A 16,744-nucleotide genomic window follows, 5' to 3' on the forward strand; every position below is an offset into this window, starting at 1 on the left:
ACACCAGAAAAAGGTTCCCTGTGGGGCTGTTAAATTAGTAGTTACCGGTATGGTCCGGTTACAGTTAGGGTAGTTTTGGCTTACAGAGTAGCATATTGGCAGCTGTGTGAAATCAGGTGGAGTATAGAGACTTACTTCCTTGATGGGAGGGAAGGGAGAAGTGGAGGCAGATGTCTTGAGAGGGAAGGGATAGGGAACAGCAACAAAAGGGGTTTGTCCCAGTGAGGCGCACATGAGGCACGGGGTTAGGTTGGTTAGCCCGGAGAGGTTGGCTAGTGTAATGCCTTCCTTAAGGAAGGTGAGCCAGGAAAATGGAGATGACTGTGGCTGTAGGTGGGTAGTTAAGGTTTGTTCTTGTTGTTTTATGGCGGTATGGACTTCATGTACTGTGCGCTCATATGCTCGCCATATGTACAGATGGGAAGACAGATAGGAGGTAGTGTCAGTTTCATATACTGATGCCTTTTGGGGAGATGTCCAGCGACTATCCCAAGGGTCAGTTATTATAAGGGAGAACTGGGTGGAACCAATTATGGTGTTTCCCTCTCCATCTATATTTGGAACAATTTTTAGGCGAGAGGGGTGATTCTGCGCTCTTGTGGCTGGGTGGGTGGAACACGTGCCCCAAGTGCACCCCATGCAGGAACGCCAGGAGGTAGTTTTACATTCTCCTGTTTGATCGTGCTCAAAACAGAGTAGAGGGTATGGGTAATGGATGTTGTTAAACTTGGTAAAGTTTAGATAGATGGTGGTGCTGCACCCTGTTGAGGGGCAGTCCGAGGTTGCAAGGAGGTGATTATGGCTGTAGGGGGGGGTGTTACAGATGAGGGTGGTTTTGGTATAGTTTTCAGTTAGGTAGAACCTCCATACATAAGGGGTGTGGCTGCTAGACCTTGGTAAGTTTGATAGATAGAGGGCCAGTAGGAACAGCTTTCCATAGTGAGGGAGATCCATGGGGGGCCTTTTTTACCCGGGACAGGTGGATCCAAGATTGGATTTCAGCAATTTTTATGGCTGATGGGGTGGTAAGGATAACGGTGTATGGTCCTTCCCATCTGGGGGCAAGGGGTTTTGGGGAGAGGGATTTGATAAAGACTGAGTCACCCGGAGATACTTTTTGGGTAGTTTCGGATGACTGGATGGGTTGGGGAAGAGAAGCGTTGGCGTGTTCCCTGAGGAGGTTTCGAAGGAGGGTGAAATAAGGGAGGTAATTATCTAGGGGTGTGACGTTGGGTGATGGGGGAGTTGAAAGTAGGAAGGGGCGACCGTACAGCAGCTCAAATGGGCTTAGCTGTGATGGGCCTCGGGGGCTTGCTCGTAGCCTGGTGAGGGCTATAGGGAGTAAAGTGACCCAGGACTGGCGGAGCTCAAGCATAAGTTTGGTTAGATGTTCCTTGATGAGGCCATTGGCCCGCTCTACCTTACCAGAGGATTGAGGATGGTAAGCAGTGTGTAATTTCCACTGGATTCCTAGAGAGGTAGAAACAGCATTAATAACTTTAGAGATGAATGCTGGGCCGTTGTCAGATTGTATGGTAGCCGGGAGTCCGAAGCATGGTATGATGTCCTGGATAAGGTGAGTGGCTACTGTTTCTGCAGATTCAGAGGCTGCGGGGTAGGCTTCGATCCAGCCTGAAAAAGTGTCAACAATGGTTAGCAGATATCGGTATTGCTTGTGCTTTGGCATGTGGGTAAAATCAATTTGCCAGTCTTGGCCAGGTAGGAACCCACGTAGTTGATGAAGCTGACGCCGAGGATGACAGGAACCTTGGGAGTTGGTTTTTGCACAAACAGTGCAAGAGGATTGGACTTCCTGTATTGTATTAAGGAGGTGGTGGGGGTGAAAGAGCGGGCTGAGGAACTGGTATAAAGCTTTAGGTCCGATGTGGAGTGAGTTGTGTATGTCTTGGATTATTTGATACCTTTGTTTTTCAGGGAGAATAAGGAGGTTATGTTTGAAGGCCCATTTGTCTCAGAATTGAACTTCGGGTGAGGATTGAAGGTTGGCTAGTTCAGTGGGGGAGTATTGAGGGTTGTAGGTTTTGGAAAGGAAGCAGAGGGTGGCTGGAGGGGCCTTTTCCCTTGCTGTGGCTCTGGCAACTGAGTCAGCAAAGGCATTGCCTTTAGCTACAGGAGTAAGTGTGGATTGGTGTCCCTTGCAGTGGATGATTGCTACCTTGCTGGGGAGCTGGATTGCCTGAATAAGCTGAGAAATGAGCTTTCCATTGAGAACAGGGGTACCTTTAGTGGTGAGAAAACCTCGTTCTTTCCATATCATGCAATGTGTGTGTGCAATCAGGAAGGCATATTTGGAGTCTGTGTAGATGTTTACTGCTTTTCCGGTTGCCCAGACTAGCGCCCGAGTGAGAGCGACTAATTCAGCTTGCTGCGAGGTAGTTCCCAGGGGTAAGGGCTGAGTTTCAATGATGTCAGTGTCTGTGACAATGGCATAGGCAGCCTTTCGGGGTCCTGGGGTGTTAAGGGCTGAACTGCCATCGACATAGAGAGTAACTGAGGCAGTTGGTATTGGCTGGTCAGATAGATCTGGGCGCGGGGACTGGCTGAATTTAAGAATTTCTGAGCACGAGTGTTGTGCTGGAGGTTTTGAGGGGAGAGGGACAAGAGTGGCAGGGTTTAGTGGAGAGCAATGTGAAAGAGTGATAGCAGGGTTTTCGATGAATAGTAGGTGTAGAAGTTGGAGTCGGGAGGGTCCGAGATGAGATAATGCTTGGTGAGTGAGTAGGTCGGTGAGCCGGTGTGGGGAAAAAACCTGGAGAGGGGAATGTAGGTTAAGTTTCAGAGCTTCGGTAGTGAGGTCAGCTGCAGCTGCGAGGGCCCGTAAGCACGGTTGCCATCCCCGTACAGTGGGGTCTAGTTGCTTGGACAGATAGGCTATTGGTAGGAGAGTAGCCCCTATTGGCTGAGTAAGGACCCCTACTGCCGTATGCTGCTTTTCTTCTGTGTATAGGTGAAAAGGCTTGTTAGGGTTGGGCAAGGCTAAACTGGTGGTTGTGTATAGGGCCTTAAGGAGAGCTTTGAAGGCCTGGTTAACGGTCCCCTGGGAGGACAAGGGTCCTACAGGGGCCTGTTTTGCTGCATGGTAGAGCGGCTTGGCTAGGAGAGCAAAGCTGGGTACCCAGTGTCGGAAGAATCCTACCAGACCTAAAAAGGAGAGGATTTCATTTGCTGAAGTGGGAGGTTGGAGGGCCTTGAGGGCCTGCAATCTATCAGTAGTGATTGCTCGATATCCGGGGGTGATTTGCAGCCCCAGATATGTAACAGAGGGAGTAGCTATTTGTGCTTTGGCGGGTGATACCCGATACCCTTTGTTGCCCAGAAAGTTTAATAGGGTTGTGGTGGCTGAAAGGCATTCATGGCGGGATGGAGAGCAAATTAGAATGTCGTCTACATATTGAAGCAGACGGGACGGGGCAATGTTGCAGTTTTGCAGGTCAGCGGCTAATGCTTGACCGAACAGGTGGGGGCTGTCTCGGAATCCCTGAGGTAAGACAGTCCAGGTAAGTTGTTGGGATGTGTTAGAGACAGGGTCTTCCCAGGTGAAGGCAAATAGAAAATAGGATTCAGGGTGTAGGGGAATGGTGAAGAAAGCATCCTTTAGATCTAATACTGAGAAGTGGGTAGTTATGGGCGGGATGTGGGAGAGGATGGTGTATGGGTTTGGAACTACTGGGTGTACAGGTATGACGGCTGCATTGATGAGGCGGAGATCTTGGACTAGTCTATACTGGCCAGAGGGCTTTCGTACTGGCAAAATGGGAGTATTACACGGGGAGTTAATTGGGATTAGCAGACCCTGTTTTTTTAGCTTTTCTATAATAGGGTGGAGGCCTAGGCGGTGAGTTTTGGAGATTGGAAATTGGGGACGGGCGGGAAAGGAGAAAGGATCTTTCAGGCGGATGCGTACAGGATGGTGGTGGGAAGCTACAGTTGGAGTACTGGTGTCCCAGACTTGGGGACAGACGTCAGGGAGAAGTTGGGTGGGTTGGCAGGAGGTTGGTGGGTCTGCAGTAAGGGAGAGGAGGAAGGCATTGGCGTGAGGAAAGACAATAGTGGCTTGCAGTTTGGCCAAGATATCTCGTCCCAGGAGAGGCACTGGACATGAGGGAATGACTAGAAAGGAGTGTGTGAATATAGAGGAGTTAAAAGAACACGTAAGTGGAGGGGTTTGGCTGGGAGTGGAGGGAGTTCCGTTAATTCCCATGACAGAGACCTGGGAAGGGAAAGTTTTTCCAGAATAAATGGGAAGCACAGAGAAGGTAGCCCCGGTGTCGAGCAAGAAGGAGACACTTTTACCCGCTACCTTGAGCGTGACCCTGGGCTCGGCTAGGGTAACCAGGGTTGGAGAGCCAGGGCCCTGCTAGTCCTCTACCAGTCCTAACAGTTCTGGGAATGGAGGGTTTGGGAGGCCTGGCTCCTGGACAGCATGAACAGGTTCCAGGCCTCCAGTGACCGTCCCCTGTTGTCCAGTATGCCGGTCTGGAGAGACTGGGACCCTGGATGAACTGGGGCAGTCAGACTTCCAATGTCCCATAAGCTGGCAGATGGGACAGGGCTTGGTGGGTGGACGAGGCTGGGGACAGGTCTTAGACCAGTGTCCTTCTTTTCCACATTTAAAACACGCACCCGGAGGAGTGCGGGAATCGCTTCTAGGTTTCTGGTTTCCTGCCGGCCTCAGGGCTGCCACTAGAGCTTGGGTCTGTAAAGTGACCTTCTGCTTCATCCGGGCTTGGCGGGCTGCCTCAGCTGTGTCTTTCCTAGCATTAAAAACTTTAAAGGCCATTTTTACCAGGTCTTGTATGGGGGTTTCCGGACCTTTCTCCACTTTTTTTAGTTTTTTCCGGATATCAGGGGCCGATTGAGAGATAAAATGGGAGGCTAGGACGGTGGCCCCATTCTGGGAGGCAGGGTTTAGTCGGGTGTAACGGACTAACGCCTCCTGCAAGCCGGTGAGGAAAAGGGCAGGGTTTTCATCAGGGAGTTGAGTGACTTCCCTTAATTTGTCATAATTTACAACTTTGTTAGACACAACATCCATGCCCCTGAGGAGGTACCGGATCATGCGGTCCCTCTGGGGTATATTAGACCCATGACCAGCCTGATAGTTCCACTGAGGGTCTTCATTTGGGACTACTTCAGGGCCTAAAGGGACCTGGTTATCTATAGCGTGGTCCTTATCTGCTTGGTGTCTGGCTGCAGCAAGGATACGCTCATGCTCCTCCACTGTGAGTGTGGAGGTACAGATAACGCGGATGTCATGCCAAGTGAGGCTGTATGCCTGAGTGAGATATTGGAATTCCTTGATATAATTAGAGGGGTCTGCTGAGAATGAGCCAAGTCGTCGCTCAATCTGTGACAGATCTTGGAGTGAGAAAGGGACATGGACCCGAACTAAGCCCTCTGTGCCTGCTACTTCTCGAAGAGGGGCTAGGATTGTGGGTTGATGAGAGCGAGTATGGGCTGCCACCGGGGAAGCAAGAGGAGGCAAGGCCTCCGAAGCGGAAGGCACAGAGAGGGTGGGGGTATGGGCTGCTGCCGGAGAGAGCAGGGGAGGCGTGGCCTCCGGAGCAGAGGGGTTGGGGGAGGAGCGAGCGGCTGAAGGTGGCTGATTGCTAGAACTGATGGGAGGGGACAGATGTTCAGGCAGATCTTCCGACGAGGGATAAGGAGGGGGAGAGGCAGTGGAGGAGGGTTTATGAGGGGTGCGAGCTAGAAGAATTTGATGGGTGGAGCAGGAGGAGCAAAGATCAGGACGGGTACGGAGATCCCAGAAAGCCTGAACATAGGGAATTTCATTGTCTTTGCCAGTGCGGTGGCAGAAATTATTGAGATCCTGAAGTATGTTGAAATTGAAAGTGCCAGTCGGGGGCCAATGTGACTGGTTATCAAGTTTGTATTGGGGCCAAGCAACCTGGGACAAGAATATGAGTGTTTTCTTGCGCAGGGTTTGCGAATATCCCAGTCTAGAAAAATTTAGAAGCAAACACCCTAAAGGGGTGTTTGGGTCCACTTTAGACTCCGTGTTCCCCATGACCGGATGACGAACCTACCGGTGCCGGATAGGGAGAAAGCAAGGAGAAGGCGTCCCTTCTCGTTGCAGACCCTACGGACTGGTGAAGTTAACAGTCAGAAAGGCGTCCCCGTCTGTCTGTTACCTTCGTACGGAGGCTCCAGGAGCCGGAGGACTGCCTCGGCTCGGCCGAGTCTAGGGCGAGGAGTCCGGAAGGTTTGGCACCGGGAGGCTAATTACCGCGGCCACTAAAGAGGAGGAGGGATAATAAGGTAGGTAAAAGCCTTACCTTATCCGGAGTTCTGCGGCGGTGAGGCAGGCAGACTGAGGTTGGGGGGGGGGGCCGCAGCCGGGCCACGAGGGCCAGGCAACGGACCGGCCAACCCCTCCCGGGTTTCGGCACCACTTGTCCGACCTGCCCGGACCCTCGTTGCTTGAACCCCAGAGAGCGACCGAATTATATCAGGCAAATAGGCAGTTTAGGAGTTCAGGCTTTATTGGAGAGTCTCCGGGCGGACTGGACTCGTGCCGGGGGAAGAGTCAGCAGTCTCGCGCCGACTTTTTTTGTTTGGCGGTTTTTATAGGGGTAAAAGGATTGGGGGAGTGGGAGAGCTGATTTGGCAGGTGGTAATGAGTCAGGTTGGCTGTCGGGGGGGGGGGGTGTCTGCCGGGCGGGGAGCTTGTCGGGCCGGAAGTTACTGGAGAGCTGGTGGAGTGGATGGTGATTGGTTCAGTTGGTTACCCGGCCGGAAGGCTGCTGGAATCGGGCCGAACCAAGGCCGTAGACAGAGTGAGATAAGGGACCCTCCTTGCGAGGGAGGAGGGGGCTTTCGTCATCCGGAAGGCTGCTGGAATCGGGCCGAGCCAAGGCCGTAGACAGAGTGAGATAAGGGACCCTCCTTGCGAGGGAGGAGGGGGCTTTTGTCATCCGGAAGTTAGGCACTTTCCATGTGGCTGGGGGGGGTGCCCAAAGGTCCTCCACCAGACACTGATGACATTTCTAGCCTGCACTCTGTTGCCAAGAGGCCTTTCACACAGTGAGTCACGTCCCCGCACCCCCTCACTTCAGTCTCCGAGCTCTGCACCAGCACTTCAGGATGAGCACCTTACGCGTGACTTGGCTGTACAACCACCTCCAAAGTTTCCAATTGGGAAATCCACAAATAAGGGAAACATTTATATTTTAAAATGCGACAGGTTAAATGTGTGAGACTTGTATGCATCGCTGCCTGCAATAAAAAGTCCCTGCACATTCTGGAATGTTCCTTTACAGATCGATAACTACGGCACCTGCTCACGGATAACCTGAAGGCGACAGCACTGGAAAACTCCCCAGCAGAGGGAGAGACCCCGAGCATGTGGAGAAGGATGGCTGGCCCGGGGACAGAACTCACGGGATGGCCGGCCTGGGGGTGGAACCTACCTGATGGCCGGCCCGGGGACGGATCTCACGGGATGGCTGGCCCGGGGACGGAACTCACGGGATGGCCGGCCTGGGGGTGGAACCTACCTGATGGCCGGCCCGGGGACGGATCTCATGGGATGGCCGGCCCGGGGACGGAAGCCATGGGATGGCCGGCCTAGGGGTGGAACCCACATGATGGCTGGCCTGGGAACAGATCTCACGTGATGGCCGGCCTGGGGACAGAACTCACGGGATGGCTGGCCTGGGGACGGAACCCATGGGCAGGGTGGTGACAGCATAGAGGACGGAGAAGATGGAGTGAGACGTCAGGAGGTGGAGAAAGGGCTGGATGCTGAGGTGTGCACAGAGCACACTTAGGAACTGCAACTTGGCCCCCAAAGGAAAGGGAAGCTTTGAGAAGAGGCAGAGGAGAGACGTGGTCACATGGTCACTTTTTACAGCCTCCTCTGTCACTATGCGTGAACGAAGAGAAGCCTGAAAGAAGGTGGGGAGGCCAGTGCCCAGGCTCCTGTGGTCATCCAGGGAGGAGGCCCGGGCCTGCAGCGTGCTCAGGGCTGTGGGGCCACTGGGTGGGGGAGCTGGCAGGAGCCACGCCCAGCTGCGGTGTGCATGTGTTGGGGGCACGAAGGGACAGAAAGGATGAAGAATGCCCTCCGCTTCCAGTCTCATATGTGCTGACACTAAGACAGCGTGGGTTGGTGCTGAGTGGGTTTGGGGTGTGGACAGTGAATTCTGAGTTAAACATGTTTAATCTGAGATGCCTACACAGAGCTTTCTAGAAGCAAGTTCCTTCAAGCTCCGGATCAAGATTTGAGATCCATGACTTATTAAAAACGTCCCACTAGCTCGCCTGGCGGCAGAACTCGTTGACCAAAGCCTCGAACCCCTCGATGTTATCCGATGTCGCTTCTCCTTTAATTTCACATTAAGTACATGCGGGCAGGGAGCGCTTCCTTACGGCGAAATGCCAGTTGGTAAACGCAGAGGCAGTGGTGCGGTCGCAACATCACCGTTCTGTAATCGTCATTGTAGAGACTGGTTTTGGCAAAATCGTCAGGGAATGTTTGCTCGTAGGGGAATGAGTGCCCCCAGCAGAGCGCTTCTTAGTATAAAACGACGGAGACCCAGACTCCCTTTCTCCCTCCTCCCGTCCTCGTTTGACTCAGGACTCACGTAAAAAGGCCCATCTTCTCACTGTTCGGTAAGCCTCCTGCGTCTACTGTATAATTTCCCTGTTTATCTCCCTGCAATTTGCTATGAGAAATCCAGATAATTGGTCCTGTAGAGTTTCAGAGTTGGGGTCTTGCTGATCACGTGCCTCCCATTTTCTGTATATTGGCAGTTAGAAATTCAGGTTCATTTCTTTCCCTTGATGAACCGTAGGTGACACAGTGACATTTTGTTGGGAGGTACAAATTTCTGCTTGTCTCTGCCTTGTGATGTTACCAGCAGTGAATGATCCTCGAGTCATTACTTGATTATGGTTTGAAAAATGAAAATATTCTAATTCCATCATTCAATCTATGTTTATATGCTGGAATACTTCTGTAAAGCAAAGCTTCGCATTGGCAGGAAAATTACTAGGTTTTCTCTATTAGCCAATTTTCAAAATAGTAAGTTGGTTCTTAGTACCTTCCAAAGATGACTAGTGAGGTTTTTTATTTTTAAAGACATCAGGAAGTATCATGTTAAACCATATTTGACATGTTTCAATCGATTGCATTAACTTTGGCAAGGCACCGCGGCTCACATCTGTCATCCCAGCACCTTGGGAGGCCAAGGCAGGTGGATCATCTGAGGTCAGGAGTTCAAGACCAGCCTGGCCAACGCTGTAATCCCATCTACTTGGGAGGCGAAGGTGGGAGAATCGCTCACACCGCGGAGGTGAGACCACACCATTGCACTCCAGCCTGGGCGAAGAGGGAGACTCTGTCTCAAGAATAAATAAATACCTTCCTTATTGGTGCTCCACTTGTCCACCCTTGTCCAGTGGCTCCTGGGACATTTCCACACAACCTGGCAGCCTCAGCAGGCTCCTTGCTTCTGGAGTGACGAGGCAACGCGGGCTTGTTTTGCATATGTCCTGTCTCAGCCATTTCTACCGCTGAGAAACGGCCTTTGAGTATTGGTCACTGTAGTTAGGAGGCTGCCGCTGCTTCCGGCCCTTTGCCGTGGAGAGAGCCCACGGTCCTTCCGACCCCAGTTCAGGCCTGCACTCCTCTTAGCCTCACCCATCGTGCTTCTGCATTTCATTCTTCCCAAGTGGAAATTCCCAATTCTTAATGACACCAACAGAATTACTCATTTGATTTCTCCCTCTGTGAACACAGCAATCTGGGCTGGGCAATGTGGCTCAGCCTGTAATCCTCGCACTTTGGGAGGCTGTCGGGAGGTTCGCTTGAGCCCAGGAGTTTGAGACCAGCCTGGGGAACACAGTGAGACCTCAGTCTCTGCAAAAAATTAAAAAAAATTAACAGTTATGGCGGCATATGCCTGTGGTCCCAACTACTTGGGAAGCTGAGGTGGGGGGATCGCTTGAGCCTTGGAGATCGAGGCTGCAGTGAGCCACGGTCACGCCACTGCCCTCCAGCCGGGGCCACAGAGTGAGACCTTATCTCAAAAAAAAAAAAAAAAAGATTAGAAATAATACTGACATGCCACCATTAATGCGATTACTGAAAATAGCTTAATTTTCTGACATTGTTTTGTTATTAGAGGATCTCGCCATGAACATCCACGTTACTGAGTTTCAAAGGCAACTGGAAGCCTTAGCTCCTCTCAGTGTGGCTGTGGCATCAATTACATCTGCACTGAGGTTCACTTTATTTCCAGTGGTTAGAAATGCTTTTTACATTTAAATTTGTTTTGTAGTATGTAAAACACGTGGCACCAGAGCCAAGTGTGCCAAACAACGTTTTCCAAGACGTCTAAGGTCTATACGCTCATCTTCACCCTGTTCCATTGAATATTCTTCTGATTTTATAGTCACTCTTCACATTCCTCAAAATATAACATAGAATGTGTGTTTCTGTGTACATGTATGTATTATATATGTGCGCTTGTGTATTTATATCCATTTTCACCCCCTTTTTTAGATAAACATAGAGTGTGTTTCTGTGTACATGTATGTATTATATATGTGCGCTTATGTATTTATATCCATTTTCACCCCCTTTTTCAGATAAACATAGTATGTTTTACACATTTTCACCACCTTGCTTTTTTCATTAAATAGAACATCCTAGAAATAACATTACAGTCGTATATAGAGATGTTTCTCGTTCCTTTTTAAATCATCATAATTTATTTACCCAGCTCCCTGATGGACATATGGGTTGGTTCCCATTTTGCTATTACAAAAAATGCTGCAATTAAAATATTTCACAGCATTGTTTTGTATCTTTGCCAGTATATCTTTGAAACTGGGACTGCAGCGTGTAATTGTATTAGAGGATGCTGAACTCTCCCGTGGGTCTGGGCCCTTCGCCCGGCCATCAGCGTCGTACAGCCACGCCTCTTTCCACAGAACCCTGAAACAACATTTTGGATTTTTGCTGATCTAATGGTTGAGAAGTGGTATTAGAGTGTGAGTTTGATTTGAATTTCTCTAATATGGAAGCTGATAATGTTTTTATAAGTTAAGAGCTATTTGTTGGCTGGGTGCAGTGGTTCATGCCTGTAACCCCAGCACTTTGGGAGGCTGAGGCAGGATGATTGCTTGAGCCCAGGATTTTGTCTTTATTTTTTTAAAGTGCTATTTGCAATTTTTTCTCTGTGAACTTTTGTTGATAACACGTGCCCATGATTACATGGGATGGTTTGCATTTTTCTTCCTACTTTTAGAAGTTCCTTGTATACATAAGGATAAGAACCCTTTATGACACATATTTACATATAACCCTTACTTTCAGAAATCCATATATATATATATATATATATGAATAATAACCCTTTCTGACACAGATTGCAATTATTTTTCCAAAAACAGGAACATATATATGTGTGTGTGTACATATGCATGCATGAAGTATATACATCCATGTATCCACTTACATATGTGTGTGTACATATGCATGCATGAAGTATATACATCCATGTATCCACTTACGTATGTGTGTGTACATTGCATGTATGAAGTATATACATCCATGTATCCACTTACGTATGTGTGTGTACATTGCATGTATGAAGTATATACATCCATGTATCCACTTACATATGTGTGTGTACATTGCATGTATGAAGTATATACATCCATGTATCCACTTACATATGTGTGTGTACATATGCATGCATGAAGTATATACATCCATGTATCCACTTACGTATGTGTGTGTACATTGCATGTATGAAGTATATACATCCATGTATCCACTTACAGATGTGTGTGTCATACGTATGTATGAAGTATATACATCATGTATCCACTTACATATGTGTGTGTACATACGTATGTATGAAGTATATACATCCATGTATCCACTTACATATGTGTGTGCATACGTATGTATGAAGTATATACATCATGTATCCACTTACATATGTGTGTGTACATATGTATGTATGAAGTATATACATCCATGTATCCACTTACAGATGTGTGTGTACATATGTATGAAGTATATACATCATGTATCCACTTACATATGTGTGTGTACATACGTATGTATGAAGTATATACATCATGTATCCACTTACATATGTGTGTGTACATATGTATGTATGAAGTATATACATCCATGTATCCACTTACAGATGTGTGTGTACATACGTATGTATGAAGTATATACATCATGTATCCACTTACATATGTGCATGTGTATGTTAAATATGTGTATATATGTTTGCTTTTGTTTCTACTTAGCCTGTTTACTGAGCCATGCAATATGTCTTTTTAATTTTGTCACATTTATCAAAAAATTTCCCTTGTTGCTTCTGGGTTTTGAGTTATGGCTAGTAAAATTTCCCCTAATCCCAAGTTATAGAATAATTTGCCTATCTTTTCTTCTAGTATGTGTGGAGTTAAATTTTAAATCAACTGAAAATTTATTTATAAAAATTTGTCTTTCTATAGAGTATGTGTTGTATAGAGTGAATTTTGTTCTGTCAAAGCTCATGTTGAAGCTCTAACCCCAATGTGACTGTATCTGGAGGTAGGGTTTGTTAGGAGGTAATTAAGGTTAAACGAAGTCCTGCGGAAGGAGCTCTAATCCCGCAGGACTGTGGCCTTATAGGAGGAGAGGGAGGGCACCACCTTTCTGCCATCGCGCACACAGCAAGCAGGGCAGCCGCCTGCAAGTGGGGAAGGGAGCCCCACCAGGAACCTCGTTCTGCCAGAGCCCTACTGTGGATTTCACAGCCTCCAGAGCTGTGATAACACGAATTTCCACTGTTTAAGCCACTGAGGCTGACGTTTGTTATAGCAGCCCAGGCAGACTAAGATGGATTTTGGAACCAAGAAGTGGGTACTGCGTAACAAATACCTAAACACGTGGAAGCAGCTTTGGAACTGGGCAAGGGGCCCGGTTACTCACATAAGCTGCCAGACTGCAGAGCAGCTACCTCATGCAGGATGATTCTAGTCCCCAGGATACGAAACTGAACCAGAGAACCCCCGTGGGGTTTCCGTCCTGTAGTATCAGTTCCGCCTGAAGCAGCAACACTGACTCATGTGTGTGCTGTTTCCATAATGCTGAGTCCTTCCCATCTCTCCCTACTGACCACGGTTTACTAAGTGCTCACTGCACGCTCCACGTGCCGAGAACAACGTGGTGGGCAGGACGTGGCCAGCACCCTCACTGAGTGGGGAAAACAACACAGAACGTGAACACGCCCGTCAGTCACGTGGCAACACGAGGTAGCAGGCCACGGAGCCACAGAGCAAGAGGACGCGCTTCTCAGCGGAGGGGACAGAGGGGACTCCAGGAGCTGCTGCTGGACCCAGAGTCCCAAGAAGTGAGGTTGAGCTGGAAAAGAGCCGGGAAAAGTGCCGTGGGGACCTCATGGAGACAGCAGGTGCAGAGGCCTGTCACCGGGGGTGGGGGGCGGGTGCCGTGGTGGCTTGCAATGCGTGTGACCTGTGGCCCAGGACACACGAGTTCACTTGCAACCCCAGGAGGCAGAGAAATGCTTGACCCGCAGTTCACTCCTTGTGGTAGCGACTTAAGATCATTACAGGGCAGTGTCCCGTTCCCAGAAACAGAAACCCAAGCTTCTCCTTTAGGAGTATTTCCAGCCTGATCAACACACGCGTGGAGACGTGATACATGGAACGTCGTTCAGTCTGATGCCTCCACTGCGGTGCGGGCAGCAGACTGGGCAGCACTCAGGATCCGCACGGGACGTCCTCAACAATTGTCCACATTGGCGCCAAATAAACGGAAACAATAACGTACCTCCTGATGGGGGCAAAGGTTGGCTTTTAGTCCCCCCTGGAGTCCACTGTTTTGATAGAGAAAAGGATGCCGGGCCGGGTGCGTTGGCTCACGCCTGAAATCCCAGCACTTTGGAAGGCTGAGGCGGGCAGATCGCCTGAGGTCAGGAGCTCAAGACTAGCCTGACCAACATGGGAAAAGCCCGTCTCTACTAAAAATACATAAATGAGCCGCGCATGGTGGCGTGCACCTGTAATCCCAGCTCTTCAGGAGGCTGAGGCAGGAGAATCGCTTGAACTTGGGAGGCAGAGGTTGCAGTGAGCTGAGATTGTGCCACTGCAATCCAGCCTGGGTGGCAGAGGGAGACTTCCTCTCAAAAAGAAAGAAAAGAAAAGGATGCCTCTGGCGTTTTTGTCTTAAGATGCTTTGAAGTCACTTGGGAAAAATTAAGTACTTCATATATATACGCTGTGATTAGAAACAGGATGGCCCTAAAACGCGGCACATGAAAGCCTTCATCTACTTAATGAGATTTTTATTGTATGGCAACATAGATGATGAATCTTGTTGGGAATGCCATTTCAACCATGCTGTCTCCAAAAAGAAAATCACCTCAGGTCTCCAGGGAAAGCATGGGCATTTTGTGGGCACTGCCCGGTGCCCGCCCGCGGAGCTGTCAGGGCTGGACTGGGGACTTTCCTACCTTCCTCCTGTGGTCCTCATAGGCCTTCTCCCATGTACGCCACAGGTACTCACTGGCGCAGGGAAAGGTCAGCCGGGGGGCTCCGGGCATCTCAGCAACAAAACCCTCTGGCTCCTTCCAGAGAGGAGCAGCTGGGGCCTGTGCAGCCCTGGAGACGCTGTGTTTGCAGGGTCATGTGACAGTTGTCATGGCGTCCAAGTAAGGGGGGGGCGGGGGAAGAAAGGGTGTTCTCAAGCAACACGTTTGCTCACAGCGAAGACGGGAGCTTCTGCTCCACCGGGGAGTTGCTCTCAGGAGGTCTCGGATGGTCTAGTGTTGCCATTTTCATGCCCACTCCTCAGCTACAGAGGCAGGAGATAATCACGCCTACGGTCCGAGAAATTCTCCAGCTGACTTTCGCCCTGCCCTCCCTTCCTTTGCTCCTTGCTGTCTCTTCTCGTCCCCTCCCGCCAACCTCTCCCCGTCCAGCTCTTTCTTAATTACTGCCTTTCTTTCTGCCTTCCTTAGAGATTTTCGCTCTCCTTTTTCCTCTATCTTTGAATATTTCTTTAGATATTTTTATTTCTCCAAATTTGTTATTTATCAGGAGTGACTGAAATCAAATATGAGTCCCATCATCATCATCATCATGACGGAAATGGCTTTAAAGGAACTTGGTCAGATGAACAGTACTGCGTCCCATTTCAGTCAGTAAATAGTTGCCACGGTAAACTGAGAGCCATAAGTCGGCCGAGAATGCTCAAAATGTTATATAATACAACATGCTTCACGGGGGAAGAATCCTAGGAAACAACTTACGTGTCCTTCCTGATTTCATCATAAAGACGAGCACAAAAGTACCACCCATGCCTCTGAGAACACTGGACCATGCACCCTTGAAAATGCTTTGCCTCTTCATCACAAGCAGTCCTCCTCCAGCAGTCAGTCCTGCCCGTGTACGTGATGTCAGGGTCCTCCTCCAGCGGTCAGGCCTGCCCGTGTACGTGACGTCAGGGTCCTCCTCCAGCGGTCAGGCCTGCCCGTGTACATGACGTCAGGGTCCTCCTCCAGCGGTCAGGCCTGCCCGTGTACGTGACGTCAGGGTCCTCCTCCAGCGGTCAGGCCTGCCCGTGTACGTGACGTCAGGGTCCTCCTCCAGCGGTCAGGCCTGCCCGTGTACGTGACGTCAGGGTCCTCCTCCAGCGGTCAGGCCTGCCCGTGTACGTGATGTCAGGGTCCTCCTCCAGCGGTCAGGCCTGCCCGTGTATGTGACGTCAGGGTCCTCCTCCAGCGGTCAGGCCTGCCCGTGTACGTGACGTCAGGGTCCTCCTCCAGCGGTCAGGCCTGCCCGTGTACGTGACGTCAGGGTCCTCCTCCAGCTGTCAGGCCTGCCCGTGTACGTGACGTCAGGGTCCTCCTCCGGCGGTCAGGCCTGCCCGTGTACGTGACGTCAGGGTCCTCCTCCAGCTGTCAGGCCTGCCCGTGTACATGACGTCAGGGTCCTCCTCCAGCTGTCAGGCCTGCCCGTGTACATGACGTCAGGGTCCTCCTCCAGCTGTCAGGCCTGCCCGTGTACATGACGTCAGGGTCCTCCTCCAGCTGTCAGGCCTGCCCGTGTACATGACGTCAGGGTCCTCCTCCAGCTGTCAGGCCTGCCCGTGTACATGACGTCAGGGTCCTCCTCCAGCTGTCAGGCCTGCCCATGTACGTGATGTCAGGGTCCTCCTCCGGCGGTCAGGCCTGCCCGTGTACGTGACGTCAGGGTCCTCCTCCGGCGGTCAGGTCTGCCCGTGTACATGACGTCAGGGTCCTCCTCCAGCTGTCAGGCCTGCCCGTGTACATGACGTCAGGGTCCTCCTCCAGCTGTCAGGCCTGCCCGTGTACATGACGTCAGGGTCCTCCTCCAGCTGTCAGGCCTGCCCGTGTACATGACGTCAGGGTCCTCCTCCAGCAGTCAGGCCTGCCCGTGTACATGATGTCAGGGTCCTCCTCCAGCTGTCAGGCCTGCCCGTGTACATGACGTCAGGGTCCTCCTCCAGCTGTCAGGCCTGCCCGTGTACATGACGTCAGGGTCCTCCTCCAGCTGTCAGGCCTGCCCGTGTACATGACGTCAGGGTCCTCCTCCAGCTGTCAGGCCTGCCCGTGTACATGACGTCAGGGTCCTCCTCCAGCTGTCAGGCCTGCCCGTGTACATGATGTCAGGGTCCTCCTCCAGCAGTCAGGCCTGCCCGTGT

The 16,744-nt window shown here is 50.6% G+C and overlaps 1 protein-coding gene across 3 annotated transcripts in view; it reads right to left on the reverse strand.

Annotated features, from left to right (window-relative positions):
* The window catches only part of CFAP97D2 (CFAP97 domain containing 2), a 54,067-nt gene extending 39,360 nt beyond the window's left edge, over positions 1-14,707 (reverse strand). For all 3 annotated transcript variants that reach the window (XM_064361884.1, XM_064361885.1, XM_012470663.3), the window contains exon 1: positions 14,532-14,707. In XM_064361884.1, coding sequence (XP_064217954.1) covers positions 14,532-14,621 — 90 coding nt within the window. In that variant the 5' untranslated portion in view covers positions 14,622-14,707. The remainder of the gene's footprint in view (positions 1-14,531) is intronic.
* Between the last annotated feature and the right edge of the window lie 2,037 nt (positions 14,708-16,744).

Source organism: Aotus nancymaae, unplaced genomic scaffold (genome assembly GCF_030222135.1).
Source record: "Aotus nancymaae isolate 86718 unplaced genomic scaffold, 86718_ANA_hifiasm-v0.15.2.pri h1tg000044l, whole genome shotgun sequence".
NCBI classification, from domain to species: Eukaryota; Metazoa; Chordata; class Mammalia; order Primates; family Aotidae; genus Aotus; species Aotus nancymaae.